The 17,048-nt window shown below is 31.5% G+C and overlaps 1 protein-coding gene across 1 annotated transcript in view; it reads left to right on the forward strand.

Moving 5' to 3' along the window:
* The window catches only part of LOC129233666 (serine/threonine-protein phosphatase 4 regulatory subunit 4-like), a gene marked incomplete at its 5' end in the record, with an annotated part of 35,881 nt that extends 20,208 nt beyond the window's left edge, over window positions 1-15,673 (forward strand). Inside the window, 10 exons of the mRNA XM_054867642.1 lie at window positions 2,743-2,933; window positions 3,938-4,043; window positions 4,202-4,327; window positions 6,055-6,221; window positions 7,810-7,851; window positions 9,539-9,625; window positions 10,786-10,876; window positions 12,601-12,846; window positions 13,776-13,842; window positions 15,640-15,673. Of these exons, the coding sequence (XP_054723617.1) occupies window positions 2,743-2,933; window positions 3,938-4,043; window positions 4,202-4,327; window positions 6,055-6,221; window positions 7,810-7,851; window positions 9,539-9,625; window positions 10,786-10,876; window positions 12,601-12,846; window positions 13,776-13,842; window positions 15,640-15,673 (1,157 nt within the window). The remainder of the gene's footprint in view (window positions 1-2,742; window positions 2,934-3,937; window positions 4,044-4,201; window positions 4,328-6,054; window positions 6,222-7,809; window positions 7,852-9,538; window positions 9,626-10,785; window positions 10,877-12,600; window positions 12,847-13,775; window positions 13,843-15,639) is intronic.
* Between the last annotated feature and the right edge of the window lie 1,375 nt (window positions 15,674-17,048).

Below are 17,048 nucleotides of genomic sequence, written 5' to 3' on the forward strand. Positions count from 1 at the left end.
AACTGAAACTGTTTTATTTGAACTGCCATTTCCTGTTGACTTCTCATTTATTTTTTTTTTTTTTTTTTTTTTTTTTTTTTTTTTTTGCGAAAAGATCAGAAACCTATTTTAACTTAAATTTTCCGTGTGTAAAAAAAGTATTGAATAATACTCTTTTAGAATGTGCAAAGTCTTATTCATTTATTTACTTGTGAAAGTTGTAAAAACTCCCCCCCCCCCCCCGTTTGTATTTCAAAATTTAGCGACAGTATTGGCCACTAAAATTTTGGGGTCTAGTGGCCACTTCGAATATTCCTGAGAATTGACCTTTACTATGAAGTTACATAAGAGCTTTACTTCCAAGCATGATAGGTAAATTGTGTGTTTTATTCTTCAATATGTTCTTATGCAATGTATTTTTAATACACGTATATGCATTAAAAATATTTAAAAAGAGGTTGCAGTTTTATTAAATCAAACATTTATGTTTTTTTACTTTTCAATATGTAGCTACGTAACGATGCTTTTTTTTGGGGGGGTAAAATAACTTCATTTTAATCTTGGTTGTAGTTTTGCTGAAAATCAAACATGAAAATTCAGAAAAGCATTATAATGGTGCTTAATACTTATAGAAGCTTATGGTACAGAAGGAAGGCTTAGCACAGGCCACAATTTCTTGCTCCTATTTTAACCCTCGTTACTCCTATTTTTTCCCTTCAGTGCTCCTATTTTTTTTATCTTGAGGTTGGTAGCTATGTTACACCATATTCCAAAATTAATATTCACACATTTTTTTTTTTTGTATAAATTAATGACAAACGTATTTTTTTTTTCATTTTATATTTGTTTACAAAACCTTCCTCCAGGTGTTAACTATATTTTCTCTGAATGCCAGAGCATAGAGGCGCTCACAAGACATTTGCACGACGGCGCCGATCAGGCTTGGCGCGGCCCTGTATAGATTCTTTCCAACCCTAATGGACTTAAGAAGCATTTTTCAACAATTATTTTGGACAATTTACTTAAATTTGAGCTCATCTCTACCAGTTCTTAAAATTTTTCTACCTCATTTACTTTGGTTACTTTTTAGTTGGTCAAGCATTCTATATTCCTTTAAAATATTACATACCGTAGATTGTAAAACGTACATTTGAGTTGAGTTGGATTGTTATTTTTTCTAAATTTAAATAATGATACAATACTTTGTTTTTTTGTTTTTTTTCCCCTATTTATCACCTTGACGACCCATTTAGAGCAATACAAGGGTTTTAAAAGTGCTTAAAATTATTTGGGCGCCAAGCTTCATACCTGTGACTAACTATCGGTTAACAGGTATGAAAGTATTTTCTCTACTTTTTAAAATTTACATTGAATGAATAGATTATTTTAATTTTTTGACTCGTATAAAGAATCAATATAATTTTCCAATGTGTGAATGATCCATAAGTTGTTAAAATAATCTTTGCAAAGTTGTTGAAATTGGTTTACCCATTCATGAATAACATGTTTTACTCTTTAATTTGAATGCATTCATTTTTCCTGACTCAGGGACAAGTTTTGTTCAAACAGTTCTGATATTCTATAATTTTGAATTTGGGTTGTAATAGTTAAAAAAAAAATGAAATGTATTTTGAACAGATTAAATGTCTTAAATATTTTTAAGATAATATAATTACTTGTAGTTTAGGGCCTTAAGTCCGCCAACCATGGACTTGGATAAATTTCGGATCACTACCGAAAATCTCAACATGGCAGAGTAAAAACATCGAGTGATCACCTTCCTGAATTTTACCGATTTTAGTACCACCCTTTTAATTAAATACTAAAAGAATAAATACTGCCACATTCGGGCAAATTTTCCTCCTGTTAATTAATCACTTTAATTACAATAAAAGCCTTGACAATGTAAAAAATGCAAGAAACACCAAATTCTGAATTTGTCAATTTTTGCATAGTTCATCACTTGGAAATGAGTTTCTTAAAAAAAATGTATGTAAGTAAATGGTATGAGAAGTTAATTAAGAAATTTTTATTGATATCAGTTCAGATTAAAATCAGCAAGCAGCATAATATACAAATTGCAGAAACTTACTTATTTCAAAATTCAAGATTGTAAAAATAAAACCATTTCAAAAGCAAGATTTAAAATTGGACACATATCTGATCATTTTTGAAACATGTTTGTTGCATGTCCTTTTCCTTCATTTAAAATAGTTAATTTTATTCAAAACATGATAAAACCTCATAAAAATATATAAAAAAAAGAAAATAGAAGAAAAAACCTCATGTGCCACACTAGTCCTATCTGCTGCATCAGCAATTTTTTAATTGTTTTCTCAAAAGCGCCTTGGGGCTAATGCCCAAAAATAGGGTGTGTTCAGAGGGAAATACAGTTGGCTCTCTGTTTAACGACTTTCAAGAGACCACAAAAAATCTTCCTTAAGTAGAAAGCGTCCTTTTATAGAATGCTTTTAACACTATAGTGAACCATCTGGGACCGTGAAAAGTAGTCTTTAAATAGAAAAAGTCGTTAAAACAGAGAGCCTACTGTATTATTGAGAAGTAAAATAAGCATGGTGCTTACTGAAGCTGTTATGTGGAAAAAAACCTTTTGGATTTTGATAAGTTCTCATTATCAAAAATCTCATGAATTTTTCTTATTTTTACTTATATTTAAAATTTTCAAATAAGTTGTGAATGATTGTAGACTGAAATTGTTGTTACAAGCATATCATTGCATGGGAATACTTTCAATAAATTTTTATTTCAAGGATCTCCGTGAGAAAGAGCTGGTAAAAGCCCTTTTGGCCTGTGAGGAGAGGACCTCAGTGACGACCAACTGGCGCCTTCATGCAGACTTCCTATCTCGTCTCTCTTGCCTGCCCTCTTCTCTATCCTCGGAAGTTGTCTTCACCACATTTGTACCGCTGCTTTTGCTTAAGATGCACACTGCGGTGAGTTTCGTTTTGCTGTTTTGTGTCAGAAAAAGCTCCAGACTAACATAATATAAACGTGGACAACACATAAACGTAAACTCATCAGAGCATGAAAAAAATCTTCCATTAAAAAAAAGTTACATTAAGTTGTAAGCAGGGATAAGAGAGTGAAGAATTATTTGAAAATGTAGTATTTATGTATAAAATTACTTCATTTAAATCCTTCCTTCGTGCTCTGATTAACATTATGAGATGATAATTCTCAATTTATTTCTCCTACTTGTGATACTAGACGCAACACAAGCTCAAAAAATTCACCAAAAAATATCTATTTATTCTTATGTGTATATATTTTATTTATTATTTTACTTACCATGTAACAGCACTATAAGTTATATGTAAAATGTAATTGGGCATAATTTGTCTGTTTGAAATTTTCCCTTTTTTTTACAATTTTGTTGGATGAAAAATAGTCACTTTTGTTATTGTTTTCTTACAAACTATGCAATTGTTAAGGGGTTGAAGGTAGCTCAAATGTAGGAAATCAAAACAGAAACTTCTAATTAGGAAAATAAATCATATTGTTCACTGGTTAATTTTAAATGAGTTCTGCAACCAAGCTCATTGCCTCCCATTCACATATAGTGTACAAAAAAATAACCTTAATAGTTATTGGACATTTAAAAATACCAACCTTCATCTAACAATCACTTGAAACGATTTCTGGATAATATTTTGGGGAATCACTCAGTGTGTGTCATCTGACACTACTGTGCATGATCAATAGTGCAGTTAAGAATTCACATAAGCAACATCAACTTTCAACATTCCCTAATGTGTCAATAATTGCTTTTTTGATACCACATTCAACTGCTTTCTTAATCATCATGTAAATTTTTATGCCCACTTTGAAATGCTCACATAAGTAGCTCATTGGTCCAAAGCATAGTTTAAGGTGTAAAACATGTTTAACAATTTCTAAGAAACATGGAATGGCTTTTTAAAAGACTTTTTCTTTGCAGCGTCCTGTGCCTTGCAGAACGGCAGCTGTTTACAGCCTGTTAGTCATTCTGAGACACACTCCCAGCCTGGAGAGGAGGAAAGGTATCATCAACGAACTTATCGGAGGTATGTTTGTTCTTTTTTATTGTAAATATATCTGTACTTCATGACTAGTCCAGAAATGGCCATTTACAGGTTTTGGATAATAAAAATTATACACTATTATTTTTATCACTTGGACATAAGCAAGAAAGAATATTCATGTAATTTTCTTCCCTCTCTAGAGCTCTGTTATGCAAAGAGTTGTCACAAGAGGATGTTGTTCATCCGAGTCTGTGAACTGGTGATGGAACTGTTCTCCAAGATCTTCTTTAAGATCCATTTCTTCCTACCACTGCTCGATCTTTCTGGTGAGTGTCCTTGTTGCACAAATTTTTATTCCTTCTCTTAGTTGTGCCACATCAATTTGAATTTCCTCAGGTTCACTCGTGCTGACTTCATAGGGCTTGAGGAGTGTCCCCCCCCCCCTTCTCCAATAATTTGTGTGTAGGTGTGTCTTTTTTTAGTGGAAGTCGCCAGTGCTTAACTTGAGGAAGAGTTACTTTTTGCTTGCGTGTCAATGAGAGTTGCTAAATTTTTAGGAATTTGTAGGCATTTATGAAATTCTTAAATATCAAACCAAAGACCCTATTTAATTTACTAAAAGATGTTCTTGTGTGCCTAAACATGCCCTTTCCGGATCTAAGAGGACTGCTTAGAGCAGAAGTTCCCAAACTTCAGACCTCACCAGACCCCCCCCCCCCCCCCCCCACCACGGCTTGCATGGCTCCCCACAAAATGGAACTGTAAAAATGTCCCTTAAGACAAGGAACATGGTCTAATTGAACCATAAAATTCGCATACCAGTTTTTAGATTCTTATATCTTGAAAACCCTATGTCACGTATTGCTGGTTTATGCAAATTATACTCGTCAGAAAATAAATGAAATGGCATTTTCTGGGTACAAGTGAAGGAAAATTTTCTGAGGGATCACCGGGAAAAATTCTATGCCCCCTAGACCCCCCCCCCCCCCCCGGTAAAGTCCAGCCACTTCAATAGTTTTTGCAAGTTGGCGCCGTTGGTCTTCAGGTGATCGCTCATGTTCCTCAACGGAAAAAAAATGTATTGTCCAAAGCAAGTATGACATTACTGTATGAGACAATGTCTGAAACTTGAAATAAACCTTGAATGAGCATTTTGATGGTTAAAATGTATCTTTTACTATACTTGTTAAATCTTTCAAACTTGGTAGAAGACTCCTGAATTCTTGGCTGTTCTTTATATCTTTATTTATAATCTCTTTCTCTCTTAACCCTTTTTATTTTTCATAGAAGTAATCGAATTTGTGTTGTCATATTTTCTATTACTTAAAAAATAAGAGTGAAGGCTGTTATTTTCACACAGTATAGTACAGCAAAAAATAATTTTAAAAGTGAAGTTCTGGTGACCTTTTTACATGATAGCATAAAAAGCAAATAAATATACAAAATTACATAGGAAATAGACTTTAAAACTTTTTTTTTTTTTACCTTCCATAGTAGAATTGCAATTTTTAATTTTTGCTCCACTTTGCAGTATGTTTCGTTGTTTACATCTTAAAGAGGGTTGCTCTCGGAAATAACCTAAAAAACTTGGTGAAATCAAAAAGTCGGGGAATTTTTTTAGGAATTGAAAAGGTGGGAGAAGAGTCTGGATTTTCATTTATTGTACGTATTTCTTACTTTGGTGTGTAAAGCTGAAAATAGAACTTGTGTTGTAGTTGGAAAAAAATATTTGAGGAGACAACACACCTTTTTATAGGATAGATGTTATAGTTGACAAACTTTTGTGTAGCCAATTTAGTTGTCTAGATTATTTATGCCACCTTTAACTCAAAAAAGCACACAGTTATTTTTTTAAAAATAGTTTGAAACCAATTTACAATGAATATGCATTATTTTTACAATAATAAAACAAATAATTGGGGAAATAACATTCTCCTGCATTCTTCCACCCTCAACTACAGCAATGGTAAGACCCTGTTAAACATCACGCAAGTTTAAGATCTTCAAAGTTAACTCTGGTGTAACGTACTGACTGTATTTCATAATTTTCTAGCCGACCCTGTTCCAAATATCCGCCTGCGACTCTGCTCCGTTTTGCCCTCCCTCAAAGGGTTGCTGCAACTACCAAAAGACGGCAGCCTGCTGCAACAATTGGAATCTTGTATCAAGAAACTTATGACTGGGGAAAAAGATCTGGATGTTATCTTTGCAGTTCGTGAGGTGAGATGCTGACATTCTTAGACAATTCTCTACAGTCATTTTACAAGGACATGATATACTGCCATGGGCTGGTAAAAGGCAATAACTGCAAATTGTTCATTTTTAGTTTTTTTGCATTTTTGTCATCAATTTTACATTAACTTTTTCGTACAAGCTTGCTTATTTCGTATTTACTGAAAATAAAACATCTGATTCCTGACATTTCATCTTAGTATGGAAGATTAGGCTTTGTTAGTTTTCATAAAGAATGAAAAAAAAGCTATCGTATTTAACTTAAGAATTGTTAAAAAATTAAGGTAGTATAGTCAGTCTTTCTTTTACTTAACTGTGCAAAATGCTTCAAAAAAAGAAAAAGAAAGTATCAAAAATGCAACTTGTTTTCATGCTTAATTTTAAACTTTATTTTTAAATCAAAAGCTTAGGCTTTGTTAGTTTGCCAAAAGGGTTAATAAGCTATCATATTTAACTAAAGAGTAGTCAAAAAACTTAGTCATAACCGAAAATATGTACAATGCTTAAAATAACTTGATAATTTGATGGTAGTTCTATTCTATTTTAATAGACCAACATTTTTTGTGCATGAAGTGAGCTTAAGCATCTTCAAGTGTTCAATGTCTGCATTGCGTGAACTGAGGTCATATAGATGAAGGGTTAAATATTGGTGGTTGTTTACCAGGATTCATAGTCTAAAAAATTCTTAAATTTCAAGACATTTGTTTTCAATCTGAGAAATCGGAGTTAACAGCCGAAAATACTAAAAATTTCATTGTAAAACTTGTCAAATTAAGTTTTAAGATAATGAAAACTGTTTACTTTATTGCTCTTTCAACTTGACGCTATTTTCAGAAATAAGAGAAGGCAATTGTTTTGTAATTAATTCCAGATTCTGCCATATATTGTTTTTTTTACCCCTATTATTATTTGTTTATTTATTTAAAGCTTCAGCTTCCTAAAAAAATCCAAAATAAATAAATAAATACACAAATGTAAGATTTAGATCTTAAGAGGTAAAGAAAAGAGCTTCAGTAGTTATTGTTGTTCATTAGCAGCAATGGAAGCATGCAATCAACTTGACCATTCTCTATGACTAATGATCATACATTTTATCAGATATTTTTGTGTGTATTATATTTTTGTGAAAATAGTGAAAACAATTACTTATTTTTTATGAGGTTTCATCTTTCTGAATCAGATAAAAAATACTTGTGCTTAGAGATGTAAAATTTCTGGCAATTTTGAGGTGGTGTAGAAAAAAATGAGGTTTCTTTTAGGAGGGGGGTGGAATAATTGATTTTTTACAAATTAAAATGTAATTTTCAAAAAGTTATAGTCTAACTAAAAAAGCAAAGTGTTAAATATTTAAAATTACATACAATCCAAATTTTTTTAACAGAAAAATGCATAGAACTTGTCTATTAAAATGCCAGTCTGTTGTCTAACTAACAGTAGCTTTCCTTGTTCAAAGCATCAAAAATTACCTAAGTTAGTCAAAAATATTTGTTCCAATAACTTTACCAATGTACTATAAAAAACAAACTTATATTGAATGCATTTATTTTGCTTTTATTTTAAAACTTTTTCTTTCTAGGCTATTGAAAAATTGGATAAAATAGAAGTGGCAACTGATGTGGTAAGGATTTTTATTATTATTATTTACTGCAAAGAAAATTTTTTTTAATTATTATCATTCTTTATTTTATTTATTTACTAGCTGCGTTGCCCAACTTTGCACGGTCTACCTCGAAAATAAAAGTTTTGTCAAATGACGCATGTTCAATAATCAAGCTTTAATTAGAGAAAAAAAAATTACTACAAAATTTCCTGTCAAAATCATCATTCTCAAAAAAAGAAATCGGCAAATCAAAAGTTCCCGAAAAAACTAAACGCAACCTTTCATAAATACAACTAAAATCCTATAAAAAAAGAAATAAGATAAATTGCCGAATAATAATCAAAAAGGGAAATTTTTACCTCAAAATAAAAATAAAAGAGAAAAAAAAGGGGGGGCAACCTTCTTTCGATTCCATTAGGCTTAGCACTGTTTTTAATTTTTTCCTGTGATTTCACAGCCTTTTTTTTTTTTTTTTTAAACTTGGAGATGAAAGAACTCTTTGGGTTTTTTCGGGAATTTTCAAATGGCACCAAAATTGAACTGATCGGATAAGTATTTTGGGTACAAAGAGCCATTTTAGGCCATTTTTGGGCTTTAAAATTAAAATTTGAACAGTTTGGTTCGTTTTTAGTGTTTGAAAATCCCCCTATGTTCTTCCTCTCTACGCTTCCAAGGACCTCCCTGCCAAATTTGGTCAAGATCTGACGTAAACTGGATTTGTTTAGGGAACATAGACACACACATATAAATATATTCTTTGTTTTATTTATATATATTTAATACTTTTCTTCTTGCTTTTCTCTCAATCCCAAAAAGCGAGGGTTTCTTTTTCTGATTCATATTGAATACTAATTAAACTTATGCTATCAGTCATTAGCTATTAGAGTGATGGGTTTATTTAAAAGCAAACTCGAGCAAATTTATTTTACTGCAGAAATCTGAGAACTGTGATCTTTTCAACTCGAATATCTAGAATACAAGTGTAAAATTCCAAACTTAACTTGATTTGCTTCTTCCGCATCTTTCCTTTACTTTAAACTTCTGGAAATTTTAAATGTGTGGGGAAAAAATAGCAGAATTAACAATTATTATACACAAGGTACAAATAGACAAATAGTAATGTATTTTCAGATGCAAAATGCAATAAAACTACTTAAAATCCAGTTCTATCGCTATTTAATATGCTTTTTCATTTCTTTCATGTCAATCCAAATCAGCTCCACTTCCAATAAATTTAACTGCATCTCTTATCGCAGTCTACTGAAATTATTGCAATGTGAATATGAGTTCAATATCTTAGGCATTTTTATTTTGTCCGAAAACGTGCACAATAAGGTAAAAATATTGTATTGTTAACTGGTTGTTTAGGCTGATGTTTATGCATTTCAGTGCTCTCTCTGTTAACCTATAATATAGGTTAAACCTATAATAATAACCTATAATATACCCGAAATATAATATTTCTGTAGGTGTTGAGTAATGTACCAACCTTTGCCATAATCTATTGTAAAGCAAAATCTGTGCCAATGTGGCTATCTTATCTCAGAAAAAATTGTCTTCCTGAATTTGATTGAAATTAGTGAAAAGAGTGATGTTTCTAGTTTATTAATTAGTATCCATAAACATTTTGAAATTTTCCAATTTGTAGCGAGAAGATTTTAATCTATCATGTTTGTCTGCATTTTTATGTGTCCCTTTATTGCAGATCTCCAAGAGATCCTCGTGTTTTGAAATAGCACTTGACAGGAAAGACCGCCTCAAAGAAGATGAAGAACGGCGACAATTAGAGAAGGTCAGTTACATGCTTTGCGTGAAGGCAGGAAAGGATCATGAGGGTCATGACCCCACCCTCCTAAACCATCGACAATAATATTGTCCACATTGTATACAAACCCTTTATGAACAAAATATTCATAATGGACATTTACCTCCTTTTTTAGTTGCAATCCGATGTTCTAAAAGGGCTCTTTACATGCTTTTTTATGACAAATCAATATTAATTTCAATGCAGACTGAAGTCATGTGATAAATTGGCACTAAAGTTTTACAGTGGCTAGCTTTTTGTTGCCGTTGATGAAAATGAGATGCGAAATCTGGTGTCAGTTTGGCAATATTTAGCAATATTCCCATAGAACAAACGGTGAAATTGTTTTCCACCACCGTCGACCATCCCCTGCAGGTGCTGCTCCTGTAGTGCTGGTTATCTATCAGCAGCACTGTCCACCATAATCCGCCCCTCCTGGGCGATTGCATCCATATCCTACACTGACGCACCTACATACAGACACACACACAACCATGCCTACATACACATGCTTATATACACACACACTCGTGATTGCAAAAAACATAATTTGAATTCAAGTTGTCAAAAAAGCTTTTTTTTATATAAGTTTGTAACAAATTAAAGGCATGATTATTTTAAATGTTTTTCTGATTACTTAAGGCACTCATATATTGTATTTTTGTTATTTTTAACTGTCACATTTAAGTTTTGTCATTACAATTTCGCATCTCAGGTGCCGACAAAAACATCAAATTTCTTGACACTTGAAAGTGCTATTTTTTATGTTTATCATACTTTTATAGATATAGGAAAGTAAAAAATTATACACTTCTACATGTGGGCGCATTCATGAGTACTTGCACCCATTCTTAAGAGTTATTAAGAAATGTTGATTATTATTGAGGTATAAAGAAATAGTGTGATAATTTTTTGTGCTATATTAATATACTTCAAAAAAAAAAAATACTGGAGCAAAATATAAATCCAAACTATTTACTTAGATTTTTTTAAAATAGTTCCAACAACTCATACACTTATCTATTTTCCTGCATTTTGTATAATGTATGTTTTTGCAATGATATTAACATTCGAGTAAGATTTTGTAAAGTATTATGGCATTTACTTCAAGTTTCATTGGTATAGTGATTTCTTTTGTATCATTTTAGGAATTCAGTTCCAAACTCCTGAAGACTAATGGTGTATCAAAGCCCTCTACAGGCACCAGTGGCAAAGGAGGAAAAATACCTATATTAAAAAGTAATGTTTCTCTTTTGTGTGTGTGTGTATGATGCAGTTAAGAACTTTCAACAAACCTTCCCCTTAAAAACTGAAAGGACTAAATTTCTCTCAAAATTGTATAAAAGTCAAGCTTGCTTGATTTTCTCTTTTCATTTTAGTGCTCAATTTCAGCACTGTGAAAATAATGCGAACCGTCAAGATAATACTGAACAATATTGTGTTTATACTTTTAAATATGAGGGTTAGATTTTTAATGATAGCAGCTACTATTTACGTCTAATGCAAAAGTGATACATGCCACTCAGTTTTAAACTTTCAGCATCATGTAAAATCCATTTCCTAAGATGTGGAAGTCGTAAGCTGTACCAGCGTCTGTTCTGTAGATAGTTCAAATAAAATGACCTAATACTGCCACAACTATCTCTGAAACAGATCCAAAGCAAATTCCAGGAATGTGGTTCTTCATTTTAGGATTTAAGTCAAATTCACCAGGCTTATTTATGGGAACAAAAGACTAGTTGTTCTAATATTATTATAATATATTTTGAATATATCAATAAACATCAGACTGTGTGTATGAGTTTTGACTGCAAATTATATTAAAGCTCTAACTATGTAATTTAATATATTATCAGTCAAAAAATGTTCTTAATCTTAACAAAATTCACTATCTCTGACTTCATGGTTTGCAAAGCCAGCTGCATTTTCAAAAACAATATGGTACTTTTGTACTGTGAATACTAATTGTCATTTAAAAGCTTTGAATTACAAGGGAAAGATAAAAAAACAGTTTCAAAATTGAATTTGCCAAAGAATTGTTATGCTTGCTAGTCAGCATAGATAACTTTTTTAGACAGAAAAATTTATTGTTTACTTTTAAAAGTTGCAAGTTTTATTGGGAATTGTGTTATGTAGGTCAGCGTTATACTAGTTTTCAAGTGTACTAATAATTCCAAATTGTTTATAAAAACATACCTCAGGAGTTTGCAGTTCCCAATATAGCTTTGAATTCTAACAGTGACTTCCTGGTTTGTATTGGTACTATTGTTGAATAATTATGTAATTTTTCTCCTGCTTATATTTTTTCCCACCTTTTATCTGTGGTTGTTTTTAATTTTATTATTCAGCATGTTTTATTTCTCATATTATTCTTGTGACTTAGGTGTCAAAAAAGAAAGGAGAACATCCTCACTTGAAATGGACCGTGAATTTTCAAAGGATGACGTCTCAGTTCGGAGCTCCTCTGCCTCTAAAATTCAACCTCCGAAGGGGGGTATTCCAGTTTCTAGGTAAATTTACTTTTCAGCTTAGCTAACAAACCTTCCTCCCCCGAGCCTTTTGACTTGTAAATTATTTCTTGTAATTTACATTTTAATTATTGTTTTTGAAACTTATTGCTTCCATTTTATAAAAACGTATTGTTGCAAAATAGAAATAAGTGGAAAGATTTAGAAGATTAAAATTTAAGAGTCTGATGAAAATTAAACAAAAAAGGGAACTTTAATGGTTTTCATTTGCAGTGTCTCTAGTTTATCTTAACACTGAGCTTTAAATGACCGTTAATTTTATATCTGCTTTCAGTGTTTAAAAAATTTATTAGCTTGCAGTTTAGAAAAACCCTAATGAATTGCCAGTTGTGTATGTGTTGTTTTTCCCCTCTTTCACACTTTTGTGCACCTTTCCTTATGAATGTGTACCTTTCCTTATAAAGTTGTTAGTCTATCTTTTGTGATGATTTCAAGTCCTCAATGCTTCTTCCAGCCGAGAGAGTACATCATCTTCCACGCACACCTGGCCTCGTCAGAAACGTTCTACTGTATTCCATGAGGGACTTTCGGGCCATCTTAGATCTGCAACAATGATGCTTCCTACCTGCGAAAGCACAAAAAGCTCTAGGGAATCCAGAAGAGAGGACTCATCCTCTGTAGACAGGAAGCCCTCCAACACAATCAGGAGGAAGCTCTGTGTGACTCCTCTTCCTTCACCAGGTATAGAAAATATTTAGAAAGCAGGAAATGTGATCAGTTTTTGTATATTTTATCTTCATTTTTTAAATATATGTATATAGATATATTTATTTATGTATATATATAATGATTTTAAATCCTGTTGTAATTACAACTGTAATAACTGAATCTGCAAAAATGGTAATAATCACTCCGTTTTATATTGATGCTAACTGAAATAATTGAAAAAAATATCCTTCTCTGAGTTGCATTTTTCTGATGTGTTTGTAAATATATAAATTTATTTGTTTTTAATGGCAAAAACGAAATAAATTTTGATCAAAAGTATTAATTCTTAAAATTACTTTTCTTTTAAATTCTCACGAAAAGTTTTAATTTTGCTGGAAAAATCCTTTTTAGCTTTGTGGACGAAATTTTATAAAGTTAAAATTGCATGAGCAGTGATGTTTCCTTCAATTTTTCTGGGGTATATTCCCAGAAATCTATTATGCACAATATGTGTATGCGATCATATACATAAAAGTGAAGCACCGTTTATTTGTTTTCGAAGGGACTGTATGAAAAAAGCGTCCAAATGAAAAAATAGAATAATAGCTATAGATTAATGTGTATTAGACTCTGTAGGGACCAATTTAAAAACGTATAAAAGCAAAACGTATAACTGGTGCTTCATTGTATGTCTAAACAATGTTTGAGAGTATATGGCATATATGGAGTATACCCTATAGGAACATGCATGCGTATCCATCTATAAAAGGTTCATGGGCTCTTTTTTTCCCCTTTATTGATTTTTTTTTTTTTTTTTTGCTACTAATGTAATAGCAGAAATGTATACTAACATTGTGTAACATAACCAACAAATGTATACTAATATGCATTGTATTTATTCAATGCGTTCCATTTTGAAAAAAAAGAATAATAATAATGATTTTCTGCTTAATTTTTCCCAGAAATTGTGAGGAAATCTGTTGCTGCCTCTTTTGTACACATGGAAAGCAAGATTCCTACCCACTTTAAGTAAGTTTTCCAAGTTAAGTAAGTTTTTTCTGAGCCATCATGAATTGCTTATTATCCTCACTTGACCGTATTTGAAACTAATATTCCTTTGATTCTTTATGTTACCATAAATGACGAGAATAAGTCTAACTTGTTTTTAATACTTATTAGAGAGACTAATTTTTGTTGGCGAGGATACAAATTGTCTGCAGTTGCTCTCATTTGTTTTTTTTTTTTTTTTTTTCAATTCCTAAATCTAGCAAATTTTAGAAACGGGGGGGGGGGGGGGGGCGTGTAAAATCGTATTTTTTCGGGAAAAGCACTTATGTAGATAAACTTAAATAGCCAAAATTTTATCTAAATGCAAAATTCCCAGATTATTAATTAACATTGTTGAAAATTGATAAGAAATTCGAATACCTTTGCAGTATATGCCATAAATATAATCTTTATGATAACTGTATGGGTGACCATAATGTCCTCATTATATCTGTATATATATTTAACCATATCTTTATTACCACATCCTAATCAACAGATTGCACAATGAAAATCTTCATTTTCTAGGTAAAGATGTCATGTTTAGATGCTTTCAAACTCTGCAAGAAATTATGACACACTCTGTATAATACCAATCTTCATGCAGGATTGATGTCTATACAATCATCTCAGTCAGTGTGCTCAATAATACATTGGCTCAAGTTACTAAGTAAAGAGGCATACATGAAAGACATCTATAAATTAAATTCAACATAGTTTTAGATCAAACAAAGTTTAAGAATAAATAAATAGCAGAAAAGTGTAGAAAGAATTATTGCTTTGTTTTAACCCTTTTGCTGTCCTCGACGGTCCACGGGGAATTTATAAAAGACGCTTTAGACACGTTGTGAACGACAAAGAGGTTAATAGATAAGCTACTTTGCTGTTCTTGACTTCATATCTCGTCCATTTAACATGTAACCTTGGTACTGCTTAGCTGCTGGGTGGTAAATTAGATAGTGAAAAATTATGCATAAAAAAAATAATGGTAGAAATAAATCTTGTAACATAACTTACGTACTATACAATTTTTTCATGTATTTCAATGTTTTTTTTTTATTTTGATTCAAAACAACCTTTATGATCTTGTCCAAATGTTTATGTGTTGCATCAGGTGCATCAGCATTTTTCATTTAATAAAAATTCAAAAAACAAAAGTTTTGAGACAAATAAAAGGAAAAAAAAAGTATGAGGTTAAAAGTTTACTGACGCATAACTGAGTGAGATACCTCTGAAACGGGTGCATAAATGAAAGGTAATTAACAAGTTTTGTATACTTTTGAGCCGGACTTTTAAATCAACTTACAGTTGGACATGTGTAAAAGAGGTACCACATGTTTGGGAGATTACTATATGTCTTATTCTATGTTAAATCATTTGTCATTTTTTGCACCGAGACCAATTTAAAGGAAAAAATATTGAATTTTTCATACTTAATACTATTACTGCTTCCATGTTATGAAGCTTCACATTTTTCAACAAATATTAATAAATAAATGAATTTTATAAATTTAATAATAATGTAGTGAAACCTATGCATAACAATAAACCTGTCTATAACAATATTTTTTTATGTCCCAACAATATTGTTATAGACAGGTTTCACTGTATCACAGAATTAATCCAACTTTATCTAAATTTCTAAACAACTTCCAAATATTAGTGTTTTTTTTTAAATTCAGCATGATCATTGTTTAAAAAAGGCCATTACGTAATGTGCACATTGTTCTTTTTTATGTATGCAAAATGCCCAATCAGTTACATTCATTCCCTTTCTAGGAGAAAGTCTACAAAAGAGAAAACAGATTCCTAGCCTTCTGTCATCTTTGCCTTTATTCATTTCGCATACATCTCTCACCATATGTGCCAAAATTATATTGACTCTGGCATATATATATTTTTTTCAACATTATTTATATCAACATACTTTGCATTTATTCATTGACTTTAGTGCAAGAAATTGTACTCCATCAATGTACCAAAAATATTGACTCATATGTTGATGAAGCACAAAAATAAGCCAACATTATTGAAAAATAAACTGAGATAGCATTATGTTATTGTATGTAAAAGACAAGGATGATTAATTTGAGTTTTAGGGCAAGTAGTAAAAGTTGGAAAAGGCAAAAAGGGTTGGGGGTTGAGGAGGAAGGATAAATACTTTATTTACCCAATAATGTGAAAACAGGCCTTCAGCGCAATTGTGTTAGCTGCACAAATGTGAGTTTATGGTTTTGATAACAATCACACGCACCGTTTAGTTAAATGTAGTAAGGGTTTAAGAACTGTGATCTAGTAAATATAAAGTAAGAGTGCCTTAGACTGCTTAGCATTGAATGTGATTGCATATAGAGACTATTAATACTATTAATTCATTTATGAAAACTATGACCAAATCCGTAGCTGTATTGAAGTCCTCATATATGAAAGTAGGTCATTGGTCTTGTGGAATATAACAGAGAGTACTTTTTTAAAGTCATTAGCTTTTATTTTGTTTATTTAATTTGAAAAAGTATTTTGTATTGTATTTTCTCTTATGAAAAAAATACATTGTATTTTGACAAAACAATATCCTAGACACTATGTGCAATAAAGTTCAGTAATGAAAAGGCTTGCATGTTTACAGAGAACATGCATTAAAAAAATGCCTTTGCATTATTCAAAAGAAAAAAATCTAGACTGGTCATGAGGCAAACAAAAACATCAGATGCCGAAAGTCTAATGTTTTCGATCACATTCTCTTATAAGTTGAATTATTATTCAACCGTGAGGAAGAATAGAATCGACGAAATCGCTGAATTGTGGATGGTTAAAGAATATAAATAAAGCTACAAAAGAATTTTAGTTTTATTTATTTATTTTGAAAATGCATCTTTCCAACTTCGGTGCAATTTTTAGAGCAGAATCTTTTTTAAATGGCAAGATCTTGGAAAATCTTCTCTTTCACAAAAGAACTTTTGCACAATTTTTAAAAAGAAAAACATGCTGAGAGAGGGTAAGTTAGAGTTGAGTACTTAGTGCTATCTGTACATTTTCTGACAGAGAAAGGCAGTGTTGCCAGATTGGGGGAAATTTCCCCATTTTGGGGAAATCTGGTGCTCTCTGGGGAAATTTTGAGGAAATGGGTTTTGAGGGGAATTCTTTGGGGAAATTTTTTTTTCTTAGGAAAAACCTGGGGAAAAGAAATT

Source organism: Uloborus diversus, unplaced genomic scaffold (genome assembly GCF_026930045.1).
Source record: "Uloborus diversus isolate 005 unplaced genomic scaffold, Udiv.v.3.1 scaffold_602, whole genome shotgun sequence".
Classification (NCBI taxonomy): domain Eukaryota; kingdom Metazoa; phylum Arthropoda; class Arachnida; order Araneae; family Uloboridae; genus Uloborus; species Uloborus diversus.